This window comes from Salvelinus sp. IW2-2015, linkage group LG18 (assembly GCF_002910315.2).
Source record: "Salvelinus sp. IW2-2015 linkage group LG18, ASM291031v2, whole genome shotgun sequence".
NCBI lineage: Eukaryota > Metazoa > Chordata > Actinopteri > Salmoniformes > Salmonidae > Salvelinus > Salvelinus sp. IW2-2015.
In genome coordinates this window covers 35105285-35129213 of record NC_036858.1, presented here as the reverse complement: position 1 = coordinate 35129213, position 23929 = coordinate 35105285, and the positions used below count along the sequence as shown (strand labels likewise).

The window sequence follows — 23929 nt, the reverse complement described above, 5'->3', positions numbered from 1 at the left end:
AGGGCTTGCAAACTATAACAGACTACAAAGAGAAATGCAGCCGTGAGCTGCCCAGTGACACGAGCCTACCAGACGGGCGAAATGCATTTTATGCTCGCTTCGAGGCAAGCAACACTGAAGCCTGCATGAGAGCACTAGCTGTTCCAGGCGACTGTGTGATCACGCTCTCTGTAGCTGATGTGAGCAAGACCTTTAAACAGGTCAACATTCACAAAGCCGCAGGGCCAGACGGATTACCAGGACGTGCACTCCGAGCATGTGTGGACCAACTGACAAGTGTCTTCACTGACATTATCAACCTCTCCCTCACCGAGTCTGTAATAGATACATATTTGAAGTGGAGCACCATAGTCGCTGTGCCCAAGAAAGCAAAGGTAACTTGCCTAAATTACTACCGCCCTGTAGCACTCACATCGGTAGCAATGAAGTGCTTTGAAAGGATGGTCGTGGCTCACATCAAAACGATCATCCTCCAATTTGCATACCGCCCCAACAGATCACGCAACCTCAATCACACAGCTCTTTCCCACCTGGACAAAATGAACACCTTTCTGAGAATGCTGTTCATTGACTACAGCTCTACGTTCAACACCATAGTACATAGCGCATCACTTAGCTAAGGACACTGGCACTAAACACCTCCCTCTGCAACTGGATCCTGGACTTCCTGACGGGCCGCCCCCAGGTGGTAACGGTAGACAACACATCAGCTATGCTGATCCTCAACACGGGGGCACCTCAGGGGTGTGTGCCTAGTCCCCTCCTGTGCTCCCTGTTCATCCACGACTGCGTGACAAAACACGACTCCAACACCATCATTAGGTTTGCTGATGACAACGATGGTAGAGCTGATCACTGACAACGATGAGACAGCCTATAGGGAGGTGGTCAGAGACCTGGCAGTGTGGTGCCAGGACAACAACCTCTCCCTCAATGTGAGCAAGACAAAAGGAGCTGATCGTGGACTACAGAAAAAGGAGGGCCAAGCACGCCCCCATTCTCATCAACGGGGCTGTAGTGGAACAGGTTGAGAGCTTCAAGTTCCTTGGTGTCCACATCACCAACAAACTACCATGGTCCAAACACACCAGGACAGTCGTAAAGAGGGCACGACAATGGCCCTCTTTAAAAAGATTTGGCATGGGTCACCAGATCCTCAAAAAGAAATACAGCTGCACCATCGAGAGCATCGTGACCGGTTGCATCAGCGCCCTGGGAACTGGCAACTGCTCTGCATCTGACCATAAGGCGCTACGGAGGGTAGTGCGTACGGTCCAGTACATCACTGGGGGCAAGCTTCCTGCTATCTAGGACCTATGTACTACACGGTGTCAGAGGAAGGCCCCAAAAAATTGTCAAAGACTCCAGCCACCCAAGTCATACTGTTCTCTCTGCTACCACACAGCAAGCAGTACCGGTGCGCCAAGTCTCCTTAACAGCTTCTACCCCCAATCCATAAGACTGCTGAATAATTAGTCAAATGGCCAACCTAACTATTTGCATTGACCCCTCCTTTGTTTTTACACTGCTGCTACTTGCTGTTTCATAACCATGCATAGTCACTTTACCCCTACTTACATGTACAAATAATCTCAATCACCACGTACCCCCACACATTGACTCGGTACCGGTACCCCCTGTATATAGTCTAGTTATTGTTATTTTATTGTGTTACTAAATAAACTAAAGCAAAAAAGTAAATACTTAAACTTCTTTTTTTTTTTTAACTGCATTGTTGGTTAAGGGCTTGTAAGTAAGCATTTCACGGTAAGGTCTACATCTGTGGTATTCGGCGCATGTGACAAATAACATTTGATTTGATGACATGCAGATGAGCAGTGCAGCCCAATCTCTCATCCTCTCTTTATGACTGGGATGGGAGAGGTGGAGAAGCTGGGTGACAATAAGACTTTACAGAGGGATGGAGGTGGCAGCGGACAGTGTGCCCTTGAGTTAAAAACAGTTAGCTGTTGAACTCCCAGATGTTTGCTGAAGGTGGTTGTAATTACTTCCCTATATCTCATTAGCATTTTAAAGGCTGAATGGTAGGGGGATGCGGTCCCAAGCAAAGTACGACGGTACGTGTGTGTGTGTGTGTCCCAACTGTAATAGTAGGATCACTAGAATGGATCTTATTGTTAGAATGGAGCTTATCAGCAAACTACACATTGCAGCATGTAGTAATTTGTAGGTATCAGTAATACTAAAATAGCCTTCTTTATAGCATGATCTTAGGATGTTGTGGTGAACTTCTGAAACTCAAAGGGAGCCAATACGCAGTTATACACTGCTCCAAAAAATAAAGGGAACACTAAAATAACACATCCTAGATCTGAATGAATGAAATATTCTTATTAAATACTTTTTTCTTTACATAGTTGAATGTGCTGACAACAAAATCACACAAAAATTATCAATGGAAATCAAATGTATCAACCCATGGAGGTCTGGATTCACACTCAAAATTAAAGTGGAAAACCACACTACAGGCTGATCCAACTTTGATGTAATGTCCTTAAAACAAGTCAAAATGAGGCTCAGTAGTGTGTGTGGCCTCCACGTGCCTGTATGACCTCCCTACAACGCCTGGGCATGCTCCTGATGAGGTGGCGGATGGTCTCCTGAGGGATCTCCTCCCAGACGGACTAAAGCATCCGCCAACTCCTGGACAGTCTGTGGTGCAACGTGGCGTTGGTGGATGGAGCGAGACATGATGTCCCAGATGTGCTCAATTGGATTCAGGTCTGGGGAACGGCGGGCCAGTCCATAGCATCAATCTTCCTCTTGCAGGAACTGCTGACACACTCCAGCCACATGAGGTCTAGCATTGTCTTGCATTAGGAGGAACCCAGGGCCAACCGCACCAGCATATGGTCTCACAAGGGGTCTGAGGATCTCATCTCGGTACCTAATGGCAGTCAGGCTACCTCTGGCGAGCACAGGGAGGGCTGTGCGGCCCCCCAAAGAAATGCCACCCCACACCATGACTGACCCACCGCCAAACCGGTCATGCTGGAGGATGTTGCAGGCAGCAGAACGTTCTCCACGGCGTCTCCAGACTCTGTCACGTGCTGTCACATGTGCTCAGTGTGAACCTGCTTTCATCTGTGAAGAGCACAGGGCGTCAGTGGCGAATTTGCCAATCTTGGTGTTCTCTGGCAAATGCCAAACGTCCTGCACGGTGTTGGGCTGTAAGCACAACCCCCACCTGTGGACGTCGGGCCCTCATACCACCCCATGGAGTCTGTTTCTGACCGTTTGAGCAGACACATGCACATTAGTGGCCTGCTGGGAGTCATTTTGCAGGGCCGTCATGGCAGTGCTCCTCCTGCTCCTCCTTGCACAAAGGCGGAGGTAGCGGTCCTGCTGATGGGTTGTTGCCCTCCTACGGCCTCCTCCACGTCTCCTGATGTACTGGCCTGTCTCCTGGTAGCGCCTCCATGCTCTGGACACTACGCTGACAGACACAGCAAACCTTCTTGCCACAGCTCGCATTGATGTGCCATCCTGGATGAGCTGCACTACTGAGCCACTTGTGTGGGTTGTAGACTCCGTTTCATGCTACCACTAGAGTGAAAGCACCACCAGCATTCAAAAGTGACCAAAACATCAGCCAGGAAGCATAGGAACTGAGAAGTGGTCTGTGGTCACCACCTGCAGAACCACTCCTTTATTGGGGGTGTCTTGCTAATTGCCTATAATTTCCACCTGTTTCCACCATTTATTGTCAATCAGTGTTGCTTCCTAAGTGGACAGTTTGATTTCACAGAAGTGTGATTGACTTGGAGTTACATTGTGTTGTTTAAGTGTTCCCTTTATTTTTAAAAGCAGTGTATAATTCATATTTAGCCATTACGGCTCTAAAATATACATATATACACAGGACAAGTCAAAAGTTAGTACACATGTACTTATTCAAGGGTTTTACTTTATTTTTTACATCGTACAGTAATAGTGAAAACATCAAAACTATGAAATAACACATATGTCACCAGCAAAGCACCCCCACACCATCACACCACATCCTCTAATGCTTCACGGTGTGAACCACACATGCGGAGATTCGTTCACCTACTCTGCATCTCACAAAGACACGGCGGTTGGAACCAAAAATCTACAATTTGGACTCTAGACCAAAGGACAGATTTCCACCGGTCTAATGTCCATTGCTCGTGTTTCTTGGCCCAAGTAAATCTCTTATTATTATTGGTGTCCTTTAGTAGTGGTTTCTTTGCAGCAATTCGACCATGAAGGCCTGATTCACACAGTCTCCTCTGAACAGTTGATGTCGAGATGTGTCTGTTACTTGAACTCTGTGAAGCATTTAATTGGGCTGCAATTTCTGAGGCTGGGAACTCTAATGAACGTATCCTCTGCAGCAGAGGTGACTCTGGGTCTTCCTTTCCTGTGGTGGTCCTCATGAGAGCCAGTTCATCACAGCGCTTGATGGTTTTTGCGACTGCACTTGAAGAAACGTTCAAAGTTCTTGAAATTTCCCCAATTGACGGACCTTCATATCTTAAAGTAATGAACTGTTGTTTCTCTTTGCTTATTTCAGCGCTTCTTGACATAATATGGACTTGGTCTTTTACCAAATAGGGCTATCTTCTGTATACCACCCCTACCTTGTCACAACACAACTGATTGGCTCAAACACATTAAGAAGGAAAGAAATTTCCCAAATTAACTAAATTCTACAATGTAGAAAATAGTAGAAAAGAAAAAAAAGTGTTTCCAAACTTTTGACTGGTATTGTATATATTTTTTTAGGGGGGGGGTGATTATATCTTACCTGAAGGCTGCCCAGCTTGATAGCACAGTTGACCAGCGGGACCCTGGCTAGCAGCAGGAAGGAGTTCCACACCAGGCTTTACACAGACTCTCCATCCAGTAGAAGACTGCCGAGCAGGGCTGAGGTCAGGGCCCCAGGCTGGGAAGTAGAGCGATAATAAAACTAGGCTACAAGTGAGGATTTCCTACACTGGACAACTTTTTACAGCTGTTGATAAATCATTAATAATCTGCCCCCCCCCCAAAAAAAAGTAATTACATTAAGGGGAGAACATGGTTATATTCAAGAAAATTCACACATTGATTTAAAACCTGTTTAACCCTTTTTAATGGTTGTCTTAAAGGATTTGTCCAAAATCGTGCGACAAAACATTTTACTGTCCTTGCATGTATGGCAGTGTAAGTTGTCGTTATACAGTATCATATATTAATCAGTTAAATTAGACATTGAACCATGGATCTAGCTGCTGGATCTACATGGATGTTGGATCTACAGCTAGACATGGATCAGGCTGTTGGATCTACATGGATGTTGGATCTACAGCTAGACATGGATCAGGCTGTTGGACAGTATTTTTGTATAGAGATCTCAGAAATTCAGTTTAACTACTGAACATTTCGTGAGAACCCTGTTTAAAGGATGTATAGTCCTAAGACTGTTGTATAGGTGGAGTTATAGGCCGATTTGCACATTCACCTTTATTCCTCTAAGTGTGGAACTGCATTAAAAAAAAAAACGTTGTTGTTGTTTCAAACCCTTTAGAAAATGTAGATACCAATGTCACACATTGGCCCCATTATTTACAGACAGACCCACATACCCAGACAAATGTCTTGATTGGTACCTGTGCTTCCAGTCCCCTACTTTGAACAAGCAATATTTTTCCTTTATGTGATCACCAACTCAAAAAAAAATTGGACAATGCAGTGGCACATTAGTGAAGGCACGCACTTGAGTTGTTCTCCCTAGTCTCCAGGCCATAACACATAAATGGAAAATATCAATTTACGAGGGTCCTCTACACAACAGGGCAGATAAATCACAGCCAGGAAAATTATTTGACAGTAGAATCACTCTCTCTTCTGTTGTAATATGTGATTAAGTCCACCAATCTGGTGTCTCCACCAGGCACAGGAGGAAACTTCTCTCCTCACATAGAGCGGGGCGATATGGCCAAAATATCATATCATGGTATTTTTCAAATTTGACGGTATGAGGGTATTTGACGTTATTTTATGTTTTTGTTTAATAAAAGTTCTAAATTTGCTTCATGAATAGTGTTTAACCCTAGGGTGGCAACACATATTCTAAATTATTTCAATGGGTTTTTCTCCATTCCGATTGTTTTATACTGTTCAATTCAAGTTCAACCTAAAATAATTTCCTTCAATTTCTGCACTCATTTGACATTTCCACACTACCACGATATGGGCAAAAATAAGTTGCAATTTAGATCAAAACACTTGGAATCATGGAAATAGAATGTTTATTATAATTCTATAGTTAGAATATAGATAATAGTGGGCACTTTGAATACAGTGTTGTTTGACATGACAATGAATGAAAATGCCATGGATGAGTTATTGGGTCCCGTGTGGCTCAGTTGGTAGAGTATGGCGCTTGCAACGCCAGGGTTGTGGGTTCAATTCCCACGGGGGGACCAGGATGAATATGTATGAACTTTCCAATTTGTAAGTCGCTCTGGATAAGAGCGTCTGCTAAATGACTTAAATGTAAATGTTATTGTGACAGGGTAGGAACTAAAGTGATGTTCAGTGTTTCCTAAGGGACCCTATAATCTTTGGCAACATTAAATCTTTATTCATATAGCCAACATATTCATGCTTCGCCTGTTCCTCTTTGATTTAGATGATACTGTTGCACAAACAACATGCTGATTTAAGCCTCCACCAGTGCTGGTATCAGGCTGTATTAGCTAGCCACATTTGTTCTGACTCAGTACTCTTAATAGCTAGTTAGCTAGCGATTAGCATTAGTGGCTAACACGATTTAGATTAACTTGCTAAGAAAATACAAACTAGCTGTTTGAAGATGTAAGAAACACAAACTAATATTGTAATTATATCACCTTTGTGGATTAATATTAAGATGGAAAGTGGAAACAACATCGTTGTCATCAACATTGTTGCATGTGCTGCATTGACCATGCAGACTGAACGAAAGTCTCGTTGTCAAGCAACAACAAATGCGCTCCTTGATTGACAGGGGGTGGGACTAGGTCTGTGTGGAAAGCGGCATGGAGAGAGAGATAACAGAGAGGGTGATGACTCGAGTAGAGGAGTAAAATGTACTTAATCACAGCATATCACATTTAACAAACCAAACATTAAAATACCGCTATAGATTGTAAAGTAAAATCCCAAACCGACCATGCAAAAATACCGGTATATAGTAAAATACGATATACCGCCCAGCCCTATCCTCACCCCCGCATAATTGGGACACAAGAGAAGGTTAATTACTAGGGCCTGTCCCCCTCGGTCCTCACCATTCATCACACTGTCAGAATCACATCCCAGTGCTGCCACACACACTCCTTGTGTCCAAAATCACCTTCTAAAACGTCTGGTCTGGAAATGTCTTGTTAGGGAAATAAAATAGTCTAAAAGGTCGAGCTCCTTTAGGTTAGAGATGGGGAGGGGGGGGGGGGGGGGCCTATGGATACATTTTAAAAAGCAGTGTGTGTGTGTGGCGAGAAAACACATAGGGGTGTAACTGTACCTCAGTGAGTGAGGATAGCAGGGCCCGGGGGCAGCAGGTCAGGGACATGGATGGTGACAGGGGGACTCGTCCAGTTACTCTGACGAGGTGAAGGCTGGCGACTGCCAGGGCCAACAGAGCAATCTCCCTGAGAGAGAGAAGAAAAATAAAGAAAAAAGTCACAATGAGTAGGAATAGGAAAAAAATAGGACCTAAAAGAAAAACAGAGAAAACAGAGGGAAAAAAACAATGGAGGGAAGTACAGGACACACAACTAGACACTAAAGAAACAAAACAGAAGAGAGAAGGAGCAAAAGAAAAGCGAGAGGACAAAATAAATGGAGAGCTCAGAGAATAGTCAAATGAGGCTTCCCAAAAGAGCGAGCACAAGCTCAGTACAGAGATGAAAGAGATAACATTCATATTGAACAAAAATATAAAAACGCAACATGTGAAGTGTTTGTCCCATGTTTCATGAGCAGAAATAAAAGATCCCAGAAATGTTCCATATGCACAAAAAAACGTATTTCTCAAAAAATGATTTGTTTACATCACTGTTCGTGAGCATTTCTCTTTTGCCAAGATAATCCATCCACCTGGCAGGTGTGGCATATTAAGGAGCTGCCACAGATATTTTCAAGTTGAGGGAGCATGCAATTGGCATGCTGACTGCAGGAATGTCCACCAGAGCTGTTGCTAGAGAATTTAATGTTATTTTCTCTACCATAAACCTCCAACGTCGTTTTAGAGAATTTAGCAGTATATCCAACCGGCCTCACAACCGCAGACCACGTGTAACCACGCCAGCCCAAGACCTCCACATCCAGCATCTTCAACGGTGGGATCGTCTGAGTGGGATGCTGAGGAGTATTTCTGTCTGTAATAAATTCATTTTGTGTGAATAAATTCCTTTTCTGATTTGCTGGGCCTGGCCCTCCAGTGGGTGGGTCTATGCCCTGCCAGGGGCCTAATTAGCTTATTTAAATTGACTGATTTCCTTATATGAACTGTAACTCAGTCAAAACTTTTAAATTCTTGCATGTTGGGTTTCTATATTTATTCAGTATTTTAATTCAGTAATTTAGCAGGTGCTCCAATACAGAGTGACTTACAGGAGCAATTAGGTCGTCTTGCTCAAGGGCACATCGGCAGATTTTTTAAACCTAGTCGGCTCGGAGATTCAAACCAGCGACCTTTCGGTTATGGGCCAAACGCTCTTAACCACTAGGCTACCTGCCGCTTAACGAAACGAGTAAAGATACGCCCATTTGATTTCCACACCGCGAGCCAAAGTGGATATGGCCGGCTGCTCCAATCCTCACAGCAGGACTCATTCAATAAGATGTCTGGCGTAAACAGCCACAGGTTGGGGGCAAAGAGGAACAAGAACAACGCTGCTTCCCATCTCCCTCAGGGCAATTAAAGCCATGCATACATTCTGTACACATACAGGCTCCTCTGACACATGTAGTTGACTACAATCGCTGTAAGAGAAATGGGAGAGCGATAGAGGATTGAAAGCTTCTGATACGGAGGGTAGCAACACTTGCTGTAATACCCATTCTTCCACAGACATCCCCATGGGAGAGAAGGAGATGTGAAGCTGTCCTTATTAAAAATGTATAATTCATGGCAGCAAGAAGCTCCACTCGGCACCATTCAGCGAGAAGCATCAGCCCATGCCTGGTAATTCCCCTACCCCTTCACTCAATAAAAAAAAAGTTGCTGTACTGGCACAACGTTCCTGCCGTCAAGAACTTAACTGTGGTGGGCCTCCATTTTGAGGCGTCACCTGGCAGCACAGCTTGGCCTAAACTCAGGTCTAAATCATGGCATGAGGTATTGTTTTCAAGATGAAGTCACAGATAGTTTTATTCATTCATAGTGATGTACACTTAAAAAATAAATACATGGGCTTGAGTTGAAAGGATAGTAAATCTTGTTAAAACTTGTTTATAATAAACACTGAATGCAGTGGTCACTAACTCTGGTCCTGGGGAGCTACAGGGTGTGCAGGCTTTACCCCAACACTAAAACACTTGATTCAATTAATTAAGTAACAGTAACAGTAACATTGAATAAGGCATCAGCATGAAATCCCTACCCAGATATTGTTTCTACCCGTCAGCCTTGCCCTCCTCTGTGCTGTCATTGAGGTAGGCCAGGACCCGTCTCTTCAGGTAGGCATCAATGGCCTCTCCATCGCTGCAGTCTCCTCCACCCAGCAGGTCCAAGACCTGAGGACTCATCAGCACCGCCTCAAAGTCCCGATCAAACAAGGACTGCAGCACGGGACCCACCTCTGGAAAAGGAATAACCAGTGAGACACACAAGAAGCTGACAATGTAACATCTTCAGAGATGTGTTTTCTGTGTGTGCGCATATGTGATAATGGGTGGCTCAAATATGATAGACCATGTAAAAAGAAAGTCGTTACTTCTTCTGGCACCATCACAATTTTGCTATTGTGTGTCCATTATTTTTACTTTGTCTGCCTGGTGAAGTCTCATATTTATCTGTGGATCGCCCATTATCTTGAAAGGCATCCTATGGTAGCCTCATTGTTTGAAATAGGTAGATCATTATCCCTCAGATACCTGTATATACACGTCAAATTACCTCAAAGGCTACTGTTTAGAGTAAAAGCATTAGAGCCAAACCATCTCGTTATTGTTGTCAGGGTTCTCCCCAGCATTTTTGGAGACCTTTAAGTAACTGCCATTTCCTGCAATCTAGAGCAAGAAATTGCCTTAAATGATAACAAATCAAGTTTAAAAGTTTGGCGGCCTAGGTAAGTTACGGTATTTTAACTTATTTTAATGACTTGTTTTTGTTTTATTTTTTACAGTGGCCCAGCCAGTCCACAAGGTGGCCGAGCACCTTTCTTACATTATCTGGTGAGAACCCTGGTTGTCCCATAACCATTACCACACCGGGGTGGAGAAAATGAAGCATCTCGCTGGACCTAGCCAGCAGATTCCGAGCCAGCAGATGCAATCGTGTTTACATTAAGACAGTGGTTCCCAAACTGTGGGGCACGAGGGGTCAGCATGGGGAGCACGTAGGTCTGGCTTTGAACTTACTCTTGAACGTTGTAATAGTAGAATGCACAAGCGACAATGAAATTAAGTAGTGTATCATCAGTTCCTCTTGTCATGTTAGTCATTGCATACCTTAGAGAGCTATTATAACTTGGGATAATTGATTTGGACATCTGACATGTCTGCTAACTAAAATTTGCCCATACATACTATTGTTATAATTTTTTTAATCAAATATCACATGAATACACATTAGACATGGCAAAATATATAGAATTACAAAAATTGATTTGTACCCAATGTTTTCAGAACTTTTAGTTCCTTGACTGATCAAAACTTGATTTCTCATGGCTCCCTCTTGTCCCTCTGCAGCAGACATATGGTGAGCAATGATTAGAACATTGAATCACAAAAATAACAGCACACATATAGAATCATGAAAATCGCAATACATATCGTATTGGCACCTAAGTAAGGTCCCTGACAATTCCCAGCCCTGCTAGTTAGCAGTAGCCACAGAAGCCATTACAGAACGGCACATTGTGTTGAACAACAAAGGAGCTGATTAGAAAACTGTTTAATTCTCTGTCGTGTGTTTAATTAAAGAAGCTTGCCAGTTAGTCATAAGACAATAAGGCTTTAATGAAGTTGAATTGTTGTGATTGGCAAGGCCATTCCAAAATGGCTGATGTGGCGACTGCTAGCTAGCTAGCTAGCTAGCATGAGGACAAAAAGGATATCTGCTGGCTACGCTGCACCATACACTCTGCCTTGCTCCACAACATACCCACTCTCATTCTGTTTCTCACAGATCATTAGTGCAAAACTTCAGTTAATATCCCGGGCGTTTATTTGCTTAAATCACTGAACACAACAGGTTCTTATTAGAGACAGGCTTCTATGCGAGCCAGGTGTCTATTTCCTTAATGCACACATCTTTTCCTCATTCGCAACGTTCATTGTTTAATTCCAGCGTTCACCTCCAGAATGTTTATACATTTCTTCATTTCCTGCGCTAATGTGTTATCATTTACACAATGTCACGTTTGTCTTATTATGACTCTATATTTAAAAACAACCCTTGCCTTAAATGTTTAAGAAAATTGAGGAGAGAGGAAACCACAACTTAATTAGGTCTATAAATCAATAGACTAACTGTTAAATGTGACTGGCTTTATAAAATCATCCATATATCTACAGAAATAAGACAGACCCTAATTCCGCTGCCTGTTTGAGTGTTTGTTTAATATCCTACTGATTCTGTGAGCTCTAACAATAGAAGTCGTTCCTATTTCTGACGCAGATCGCACTGAAAGTCACCTCCTCATTGGTTTATAGAAGCAAGTACCCACGTGCCATCTCATTAGTTTTACCCATGTGGGTGACTGAAAGACGAACTTTGTTGCCTGTTGTCGTGGTAATACTATGAAAGTTTAGATGCGATCACCATATAAGTTCAAAGATGAAAAAGCCTGGAAGGAGGAGAGATGACTAGAAATGATTCGGTTGGCCGTGGATTAATTGTCGGAGTAGAGGTCCTTGTGCATTTCAGGTAAAATAACAACTCAATGTTTATATCCCAGGACAAATGAGCTAGCAACAGCAAGCTAGCTAAATAGGACAAATTAACGTTAGCTAGCAAGTGCAAGCTAGCTAGCTAAATTGCCATACATGTTTACTGCTTTTCAACCTGTCCCCAAATTAATGTAATTGGTTCAGAGTTTGTTTTGATATTTTAACCTGCGTGTTGTGATCGCGTTTGGTGTGGGGGGCAAAATAAATGTATGCACGATGGAGCACGCGCGCAGCCGGTTTGGGTTACGTGTTAGCCTCACGCAACCACATGTAAGATAAACAATGTAACAAATTCAGTGTTTTTAATCTGTACTAAAAGGTTTATACTTTGGTTCGATAGACCAGCCTCTCTGGTCTGAATGAATGAAATTGTATTTTTGTGTCAAGTTGCCAGTTGGCAACCCATTCCTTAATGGGATTAATTGATACATAAATAAACATTACAATAATTCACTGTGATAATTCAGTGATAATTCTTCCGGTGTTTTCCAGGGCAGTGCGCGTCACAAAGAGTGAAATTTTTTTAGATAAAAATCAATATATCACAGTAAATAAGGTTATCCAAACAATAATTATATCCCAGGAACAGTAAAAAAATATATATATTAAAAAATGAACACACACACTACCAGTCAAAACACACACCTACTCATTCAAGGGTTTTTCTACTGTAGAATAATAGTGAAGACATCAAAACTATGAGATAACACATATGGAATCATGTATCCAAAAAAGTGTTAAACCAAAATATATTTTATATGAGATTCTATATATATGAGAACCACACATGCGGAGATCATCCGTTAATCTACTCCGCGTCTCACAAAAGACACGGCAGTTGGAACCAAAAATCTCACATTTGGACTCATCAGACCAAAGGACAGATTTACACCAGTCTAAAGGGTGGCTACTTTGAAGAATCTCAAATATATATTTTGATTTAACACTTTTTTGGTTACTACATGATTCCATATGTGTTATTTACCCGTACTTCCGGGTTGGAGCGAGCGGTCGCACTTCGCACTTTGGTCCGCAGGTAGTATAACTTTTCATTACATTTCATTACATTCATATAAGCTACAACGGGTTGATTTGTCTAATCTTAGCAATTTCTCTTTAGCTAGCTACTATGAGCCGTCTTTGTATCAAAGATAATTGCGTAATTATCGTATTTCGTCTCCTACGCGAGTCTACGCTGCTATCTGCTATCTGATTTGTTTGATCGTTAGCTAGCTACATAGCTAGCTACATAGCCGTCTTTGTATCAAAGATAATTGTGTAGTCTAGAGCGATTTTCTTAGGTTAGCTAGCAGCTATTGTCGTTCTTTTAAGCAACGTAACGTAATTCAACACTGCTAGCTAGCCAGCTAGCCCCGAATAGCAGCACTGGTAGATACTATTACACTCAACGGAACGACTTGATTAGTGTAGTGTCAACAACGCAGCCACTGCCAGTGCTACCTACAAAGTCAACAACTGCCAGCTAGCCTACAAAGTCAACAACGCAGCCACTGCCAGCTAGCCTACTTCAGCAGTACTGTATCATCTTAATCATTTTAGTCAATAAGATTCTTGCTACGTAAGCTTAACTTTCTGAACATTCGAGACGCGTAGTCCACTTGCCACTCCAATCTCCTTTGCATTAGCGTAGTCTCTTCTGTAGCCTGTCAACTATGTGTCTGTCTATCCCTGTTCTCTCCTCTCTGCACAGACCATACAAACGCTCCACACCGCGTGGCATCGGCCACCCTAATCTGGTGGTCCCAGCGCGCACGACCCACGTGGAGTTCCAGGTCTCCGTAGCCTCTGGAACTGCGATCTGCGGCCAACAAGGCAGAGTTCATCTCAGCCTATGCCTCCCTCCAGTCCCTCGACTTCCTGGCACTGACGGAAACATGGATCACCACAGATAACACTGCTACTCCTACTGCTCTCTCTTCGTCCGCCCACGTGTTCTCGCACACCCGAGAGCTTCTGGTCAGCGGGTGGTGGCACCGGGATCCTCATCTCTCCCAAGTGGTCATTCTCTCTTTCTCCCCTTACCCATCTGTCTATCGCCTCCTTTGAATTCCATGCTGTCACAGTTACCAGCCCTTTCAAGCTTAACATCCTTATCATTTATCGCCCTCAGGTTCCCTCGGAAGTTCATCCAATGAGCTCGATGCCTTGATTAGCTCCTTCTGAGGACGGCTCACCTCTCACACGTTCTGGGCGACTTTAACCTCCCCACGTCTACCTTTGACTCATTCCTCTCTGCCTCCCTTCTTTCCACTCCTCTCCTCTTTTGATCTCACCCTCTCACCTTTCCCCCCCTACTCACAAGGCAGGCAATACGGCTCGACCTCATCTTTACTAGATGCCTGTTCTTCACTAACCTCATTGCAACTCCCCTTCCAAGTCTCCGACCACTACCTTGTATCCTTTTCGCCTCTCGCTCTCATCAACACTTTCCACACTTGCCCCCTACTCGGATGGTATCGCGCCGTCCCATAACCTTCGCTCTCTCTCCCCCGCTACCCTCTCCTCTTCCATCCTATCATCTCTTCCCTCTGCTCAAACCTTCTCCAACCTATCTCCTGATTCTGCCTCCTCAACCCTCCTCTCCTCCCTTTCTGCATCCTTTGACTCTCTATGTCCCCTATCCTCCAGGCCGGCTCGGTCCTCCCCTCCCGCTCCGTGGCTCGACGACTCATTGCGAGCTCACAGAACAGGGCTCCGGGCAGCCAAGGGAAAAGGAGAAAACTCGCCTCCCTGCGGACCTGCATCCTTTCACTCCTCCTCTCTACATTTTACTCTTCTGTCTCTGCTGCTAAAGCCACTTTCTACCACTCTAAATTCCAAGCATCGTCCTCTAACCCCAGGAAGCTCTTTGCCACCTTCTCTCCCGCCTGAATCCTCCTCCCCCCCTCCTCCCTCTCTGCAGATGACTTCGTCAACCATTTTGAAAAGAAGGTCGACGACATCCGATCCTCGTTTGCTAAGTCAAACGACACCGCTGGTTCTGCTCACACTGCCCTACCCTGTGCTCTGACCTCTTTCTCCCCTCTCTCATCCAGATGAAATCTCGCGTCTTGTGACGGCCGGCCGCCCAACAACCTGCCCGCTTGACCCTTATCCCCTCCTCTCTTCTCCAGACCATTTCCGGAGACCTTCTCCCTTACCTCACCTCGCTCATCAACTCATCCCTGACCGCTGGCTACTCCCTTCGCGTCTTCAAGAGAGCCGAGAGGTGCACCCCTTCTGAAAAAACCACACTCGATCCCTCCGATGTCAACAACTACAGACAGTATCCTTCTTTCTTTCTCTCCAAAACTCTTGAACGTGCCGTCCTTGGCCAGCTCTACCGCTATCTCTCTCAGAATGACCTCTTGATCCAAATCAGTCAGTTTCAAGACTAGTCATTCAACTGAGACTGCTCTTCTCTGTATCACGGAGGCGCTCCGCACTGCTAAAGCTAACTCTCTCTCCTCTGCTCTCATCCTTCTAGACCTATCGGCTGCCTTCGATACTGTGAACCATCAGATCCTCCTCTCCACCCTCTCCGAGTTGGGCATCTCCGGCGCGGCCCACGCTTGGATTGCGTCCTACCTGACAGGTCGCTCCTACCAGGTGGCGTGGCGAGAATCTGTCTCCTCACCACGTGCTCTCACCACTGGTGTCCCCCAGGGCTCTGTTCTAGCCTCTCCTATCTCGCTATACACCAAGTCACTTGGCTCTGTCATAACCTCACATGGTCTCTCCTATCATTGCTATGCAGACGACACACAACTAATCTTCCCTTTCCCCTTCTGATGACCAGGTGGCGAATCGCATCTCTGCATGTCTGGCAGACATATCAGTGTGGATGACGGATCACCACCTCAAGCTGAACCTCGGCAAGACGGAGCTACTCTTCCTCCGGGGAAGGACTGGCCGTTCCATGATCTCGCCATCACGGTTGACAACTCCATTGTGTCCTCCTCCCAGAGCGCTAAGAACCTCGGCGTGATCCTGGACAACACCCTGTCGTTCTCAACTAACATCAAGGCGGTGGCCCGTTCCTGTAGGTTCATGCTCTACAACATCCGCAGAGTACGACCCTGCCTCACACAGGAAGCGGCGCAGGTCCTAATCCAGGCACTTGTCATCTCCGTCTGGATTACTGCAACTCGCTGTTGGCTGGGCTCCCTGCCTGTGCCATTAAACCCCTACAACTCATCCAGAACGCCGCAGCCCGTCTGGTGTTCAACTTCCCAAGTTCTCTCACGTCACCCCGCTCCTCCGCTCTCTCCACTGGCTTCCAGTTGAAGCTCGCATCCGCACAAGACCAGTGGTGCTTGCCTACGGAGCTGTGAGGGGAACGGCACCTCAGTACCTCCAGGCTCTGATCAGGCCCTACACCCAACAAGGGCACTGCGTTCATCCACCTCTGGCCTGCTCGCCTCCCTACCACTGAGGAAGTACAGTTCCCGCTCAGCCCAGTCAAAACTGTTCGCTGCTCTGGCCCCCCAATGGTGGAACAAACTCCTCACGACGCCAGGACAGCGGAGTCAATCACCACCTTCCGGAGACACCTGAAACCCCACCTCTTTAAGGAATACCTAGGATAGGATAAAGTAATCCTTCTCACCCCCCCCCTTAAAAGATTTAGATGCACTATTGTAAAGTGGCCGTTCCACTGGATGTCATAAGGTGAATGCACCAATTTGTAAGTCGCTCTGGATAAGAGCGTCTGCTAAATGACTTAAATGTAAATGTAAATGTAATTTCATAGCTTTGATGTCTTCACCATTTTTCCACAATGTAGAAAAAAAGTCAAAATAAAAATAAAAACCCTGGAATGAGTAGATGAGTCCAAACTTTTGACTGGTACTGTATATGTATATAATATACATACATACCATATATTGGTATTATTTATAATTGATTTAGTGTTGTTTACATTGTTCCAATTTATCTGAAAATGTATATTTATAATAATCCTCCTTTTTCCTTGAACTCCTTATTGTTATTATTACTATTATGATCATCATTACAATAATAAGTAATGTCATTATCATTAGTAGGTTTAGTATAGCAGCCTTGTATAACCACCATCAAGCTGTAGGTCTAAGAGCGCATCCTGTTAAGTCTTAATACCGTCACTTACATAGGCCTATATTTCAATACTTACAGTGCATTCGGAAAGTATTCAGACTCCAAAACTTTTTCCACATTTTGTTACGTTACATCCTTATTCTAAAACGGATTAAATAGTTTTTCCCCCTCATCAATCTACACACAATACCCCATAATGATAAAAGCTAAAACAGGTTTAGACATTCTTGCTCAATTATAAAAAATTAAATAAAACTGTAATACCACATTTACATAAGTATTCATACTCTTTACTGTGAGCAAGCTTTTGGGTGTTGGAAGGGCGTCGCTGAAGGGGGGGGGGGGATTTTGATTGATAAAGATAAGTGTAGCTATGAGGCCAAGGCGTCTCGGCCTGGTATAATTGCATTTAATGCAATTGGTGTGCTACGCTTCAGCGTCTCTCCAGCTTTCATTAGTTCTTTATTTGAACAGGGATGCCGGTGGTGCTCATTAGCATTGATTGCATTGTGCTCACCTGATGGGAGTGAGGAAAGGGATGAGAGAGGGAGAGAGAGCAATGGGAAGGAGGAGAGGCTGGGTGTACAGTAACAGAACTGGTAAACCTGAGCAAACTAAAACAGCCCTGCAAGCTGACAGACATTTGCGGCAGGTAGCCTAGTGGTTAAGAGCATTGGGCCAGTAACCGAAAGGTTGCTAGTTCGAATCCCGAGCTAAATAACTATAAAAATGAAATAAAAACAAATAAAACAAACACACAGTATGCATCCCAAAAATCTCTCCTTGCTCCTGAAGTGTGCACTCCTTCACAGCTGCCGACAAAAATATAATCTATGATGGGTAGTGAACAAGTGCATCAGGATTTTGGGAGAAAGGAGAGATTATTGGGACATGCCAATGGTTTCACTGATAAAGCTGCATTGTTACATGTTTTCAATACAGAATGTTATAGCAGCAATCAAGAAAACCAATCATCCATTTCTAACCATCTTGTCATTTCAATATAAAGCCATGTGTTTTGAGATTGATATTCAATGACAACCTGACATGCACCAAATGCTATTCTATTTCAGATTTGTCAGGGAACAGAACAGCAATTATGGAAAACAACTCGACCTCAAAATTCAGCAATTCATAAAATGGTTCTCACATTAAGCAGTCCTTAATGTAAGTAAGGCAAATCAATATGAATTGCCCAGGGCCTCTCAATATTCAAGCAACATTTAATGCATTACATTAGCGTAGATTTCGTAACTAGTCAGTGCAACAGCCTCATCTCTCTCCTACAAGCACACACACCGGAACAGGGAGGTAACTAGCTACATTGTATGTCATCAGTGTAGACTTGCTGGATTTAAAAAATAAATAAACTTGCAGTGTAATGAAACAGGGCTAACGCTTCATTCACAATATATCATTTCAATCCAGTCTGATGTCAAAAATTGCAGATAAGAAATGTCTCAAAATCACAGCCTAGTTTGCTTTATCCAAATATGACCAAAATATGTCATGTCTATTCCCGACAACAGCCCAGACAACCATTACATAGCTAGTGCTACATCACTTAATACAGCTACTGTGCCATCAGTGACTGGATGATGGGCGAGAATTCTATGACAGGGCTGATTATTGTGCAAAGCCAGTGACCTCGGATTTAGCACAAATACATATCAAGAAAATAGCCGAGCATACATACATGTCAAGAAAATAGCCGAGCATATAGCCGCAGTGCATGGTGATTGTCCAGAGACCTAACGTTTTCCATCACTGGGGCTGGGATGCTTGCCCCACGTGCGTGGCCGCAGCCTCAATGCAGTAAATTGACAAAAGTGTGTTCAGCGAAAGAGCCTGACAGCAATTAACTCACTATTGCTGCCTCTCATATTATATAATGTAGCAAGAAAACATTACAGAGACCAAAGCTACTCGTTAGTTTTGCTAGACATCTAGCTCCCGGTAAATTCCGGTCGAAATGTGCAAGTTTCACAGGCTGCTCCCACACTTGTGTTGTGAACAACATTGGCATGAGCAAAAGTAGTGGAATCGCCAGTTGGCCTTCAAAATAAAAGTCCCCCATTGCAATTTATGCAAACGGTAAAAATAGTGGAATCATGCCACAATTGGATTAGATCATCCTAAACAAGGTTGGAATGTTAAATAAATTCAACAAAATGACAATTATTAAATTGTACACAAAAGTTTAAAATATGTTGGAAAATGAACTGTGGATGTATTAAGACTTCACATATACATAAAATAGCTACAACGCTAATATTTGTGAAAACTCCTCAGTTGTGTTCTGTGAGTGCCACTGAATAGGCTGATAACCCATTTAAATGGACCCAAGATCCATAAGTAAGCTGTACATTGCAATATGTACAATAAGGGCTCCCGAGTGGGCAGCGGTCTAAAACACTGCATCTCAGTGCAAGAGGCGTCACTACTCACTACAGTCCCTGGTTTGAATCCAGGCTGTATCACATCTGGCCGTGATTGGGAGTCCCATAGGGCAGCGCACAATTGGCCCAGCGTCGTCCGCGTTTGCCCGGGGTAGGCCGTCATTGTAAATAAGAATTTGTTGTTAACACTTGCCAAGTTAAATAAAGGTTAAATAAAAAATAAATACAAATTAAATTGTCCAATGCACACAATAGGCCGAATAGTGTGATTTCCCACAGTTAAAGTCCCTCACTAAAAGCTGCGTAAACTCCTTCGAATTGTAATATGTGGGAGTCACTGAGTAGGCTGGTAAAGCTGTACGTACATTGCAATATAATGCAATTCTGAAATCTAATCCATGCAGTGCAATTTCAACAGGTTTTCTGTTCGTTTTTTTGTCCAATTAACTAATTGTCTTTTGTGGAATTTATATAACATTCCTACCTTGTTTAGCATTATCTAGTCTAATTGTGGAATGATATCACAATGTTTAACCTTTGCATGTGTCAATGGGGAACTTTTATTTTGCAGGCTAACCGCCGATTACACTATTGTTGCTAATGTTGTTTCTTATGTTGTTCACCGCACGCTGGTGGCTCACGCGAAGGCAGTGAGAGGTTGAGATGTGGCACAGCCTCGGGCGAGCTTGCTACCTGTATAACAATATTGTGACAATAACGTAGCTAGCTATAGTTGGGTTTAAAAGTTACAGTATGAGTCTATGATATTAATATTCAGTCAATTGCATGTGCCAAAATTTGACTACTCTGCGGTGTAGTAGTTAAGCCACTACTCCATTCTCGGCTCGTGTTAACCGTTAAAGTTAGATTCTAAGGTGTCTCCCACAAATTGACAGCTAGTTTTCTAGCTAACAAGGTAGCATTCAAACCTGTGTTGTCATGAACTAACTAACTAGTAAGTTTCAATGAATCAGAATACGTTGCCCAAATATTTAAAATTTAAACATTCCACATTCAAATTACGCTATCAAACCATTGACAAACCGACTGACAGTGGCTAACTGCGAGCCATGCATTTCTTCGTCTCCACATTATTTTAGTCAGCTAGCTACTCATTGGCTGAACGTATTCGCCACCAGCTTTATTTGTGACGGTAGCTAACATACTCACAAAACACACCAAACTAGGTATAACTACACCAAAATGTACAATTTGATTTATACTGCTTGTAGAATAAATTATTAATAATCTCACCTGCAGCGCTGAAAACATTCTGCTTCCATTCAGTTGCCTCGCCGCTTGGTTTCAGAAAACCCCGGAGCACGGGAATCTCAGCGTCCCGCAACATCCCAAAATGTGATTTGCAGCAGTCTTACAAATGAAGTCAATACTGTTTCCAACCGGGATCGGCATAATTGTACATTTACAATATATACCCTTACTGCTGTAATGTAGGTTATTTCAACTCAATGGTATACATTTGTGTATTTCAACCTATGTGCTGTGAGTGACATCAGTGTGCAGCCATGACAGATACTCATTGCGTCATCGGAAACCTAATAAGGAGGATGCTGGCATTGATACTTTTGTAATATCTCTGGTGCTGGTCGCGCAAGTGACTTTGGTGCCTGTGAAGAACAGCTGCCTCACAGGCCGATGTTTGCCTTCACTGCTGTCTCACAGGCTGACGTTTAACCAACTCCGCCCATTCTTTCCCAGCCAATCAAATTAATGTTGCCTCACAGGCTGATGAGAGAGTGGTGAGGAGGAGGAGTCTACAATGTCCAGAATGGACTTCGCCATTCATTTTCTGTATTCAGGGTTCACTCAAACAGCGTTTTAAGCTTTTGTTTTAATATTTACAATTACTGTTGATTTCAGGATTGTATATCGATTTGCTCTCCTTAAATTGAAGTTATCTGATTTATTCCTTTCATTCTCTGAATTGTTTACTCAAACTTTTCGCCACCAGCTCCTGATATCAGGGCATAAAAACTACAATCTGTATCCTGAATTATGTGGGCGTACATGCGCACTAGGCTCAAGATCGTTTTCCATGGTTTTCTCTGGCTAAACTAGCTGTCTAGGTGAACTATGCTAGTTTCCTCATTGCCAAACTTCATAAATACTGCACCCTCAACTTCAAAACTCCCAATGGCAGTCATACAATCATTTAACTAAGAAATTCGCTGGAAATAACATTGAACATTATTTATTGTTTTGTTGCGGAGGATATCATTGCTACTTAACGCGGTTCCAAGTTCAGTTTTGAGATCCACCGGCGTCAATGGCGTAGGGTTAGCTGGACGTTTCTGACTGCTCTTGGAACTGTGGCAAAGGGCAGCCTCTCCCCGCTTGGCTCATTGGGATATGTAGATACACTATTTATACAAAAGTATGAGGACACCTCTTCAAATTAGTGTTTTTTTTGCTGACAGATTTATAAAATCGAGCGCACAGCCATGCAATCTCCATAGACAAACATTGGCAGTAGAATGGCCTTACTGAAGAGCTCAGTCTGGGGTCTGGTGCTGTTTTTCATGGTACGGGCTAGGCCCCTTAGATCCAGTGAAGGGAAATCTTAACGCTACAGCATACAATGACATTCTAGACAATTCTGTGCTTCCAACTTTGTGGCAACATTTAGGGGAAGGCCCTTTCCTGTTTCAGCACTACAATCCCCCCGTGCACAAAGCGAGGTCCATACATAAATCGTTTGACAAGATCGGTGTGGAAGAACTTGACTGGCCTGCACAGAGCTCTGACTTCAACCCCATCATACACCTTTGGTATGAATTGGAATGACGACTGCAAGCCAGGCCTAATCACCCAACATCAGTGCCTGACCTCACTAATTATCTTGTGGCTGAATGGAACCAAGTTCTCGCAGCAATGTTCCAACATCTAGCCTTTCCAGAAGAGTGGAGGCTGTTATAGCAGCAAAGGGGGGACCAACTCCATATTAATGCCCATGATTTTGGAATGAGTTGTTTGACGAGCAGGTGTCCACATACTTTTGGTTATGTTGTGCATGTACAGTCTTGTACACTTAACCTTTTTTAACAGACTATCGTTTTTGTTGATTAAATCCGACTTTATTAATATAGTGAGTAATCCAGGGTGGTCTATAATAAATGTTCCTTTCAGGCTGGTCAGTGTAAATAGGGGCCTTGCAGGCAGGTCTATCATAGAGTTTCCTTGCAGGCTGGTCAGTGTAAATAGGGGGCTTGCAGGCCGGTCTATAATTAAGGTTCCTTGCAGGCTGGTCAGTGTAAATAGGGGCCTCGCAGTCTAGTCTATAAGGGCTCCCGAGTGGCACAGCGTTCTAAGGCACTGCATCTCAGTGCTAGAGGCGTCACTACAGACCCTGGTTCTGTTGTATGCTGGGGGTCCTGAGCAGCAGTAAGACTGGGAGTCACTGGTACCCTACAGAGATGTCACTCCTGTCATCCTCCCCTGGAGGAGTAGAGGGAGAGGGACGTCACCGCTCTACTGTGGGACAACATGGCCCTCCTCTACCCTAGCAGAATTCAGGCACTCTCCATGGATTAATAACAAATATATTCCTACATTTGATTTAGTTTTGTCATTTTTCTTTTTCAGAGGGGGGTTACAGGTGCAAAAACAAATAAATGCATACAAAGATAATCCCAACCCCTCCCCCCTCAGTCCCCATCCACGTGCCCATATCCTCCCTCCCCACCCAGAAACACTGCCTCCTACCCCATCCCACCCAGCAACCAATGTTGCTTATCAGTCCCCCTCCCACCCATTCATCCCGAGTCTCCACTTAGATTCCCCCAGCCTCCCATAACGACCAAAGATCCCCTTCCCGTCCCACCACTTCTCTGTGGGCCTGAATGGAAAGAAAGTAACAAAAGTCTAAATAAATATATATAATTGGTTTGTACTGTATGTTTAGGGCTTTAGCGGAGATTGTTCATTACAGATTCAAGTATATTTGTCCAGGCCTCAATTGTTCCTTTAAAAATAATAATAATATTTCACCTTTATTAAACTAGGCAAGTGGGAGAGAGTGAGGTGGGAGAGAGTGAGGTGGTTGCCATGTTAGAGCCCAGCAGTGATCTTCCCTGATTGATTGAGAAATTCAAGGGGCTATCATCATTAAGTAACATAATAGATAGAAAGCATTGAATATTTATATTACAAATTAATTTTGTTACTTTGCTCCCGAAGCATTTAACTGAAGGGCAAGATTAACGCTCTCCTTCTGTCCCATCAGGAATACTGACATAAGGCTGCAGGGTGTGGTGCTGCGTAGGCATCTCCAGATCAGAGCTGCTGCCCCTGGGATTGGTCCCAGA

The 23929-nt window shown here is 43.8% G+C and overlaps 1 protein-coding gene across 1 annotated transcript in view; it reads right to left on the bottom strand.

Moving 5' to 3' along the window:
* Nucleotides 1-21262, bottom strand: part of LOC111978763 (tetratricopeptide repeat protein 27-like) — a 43559-nt gene extending 22297 nt beyond the window's left edge. Inside the window, exons 1-4 of the mRNA XM_070448488.1 lie at nt 20859-21262; nt 9618-9815; nt 7535-7661; nt 4793-4930 (exon numbers count right to left, since the gene is read on the bottom strand). Of these exons, the coding sequence (XP_070304589.1) occupies nt 9631-9815; nt 20859-20952 (279 nt within the window). The 5' untranslated portion in view covers nt 20953-21262 and the 3' untranslated portion in view covers nt 4793-4930; nt 7535-7661; nt 9618-9630. The remainder of the gene's footprint in view (nt 1-4792; nt 4931-7534; nt 7662-9617; nt 9816-20858) is intronic.
* Between the last annotated feature and the right edge of the window lie 2667 nt (nt 21263-23929).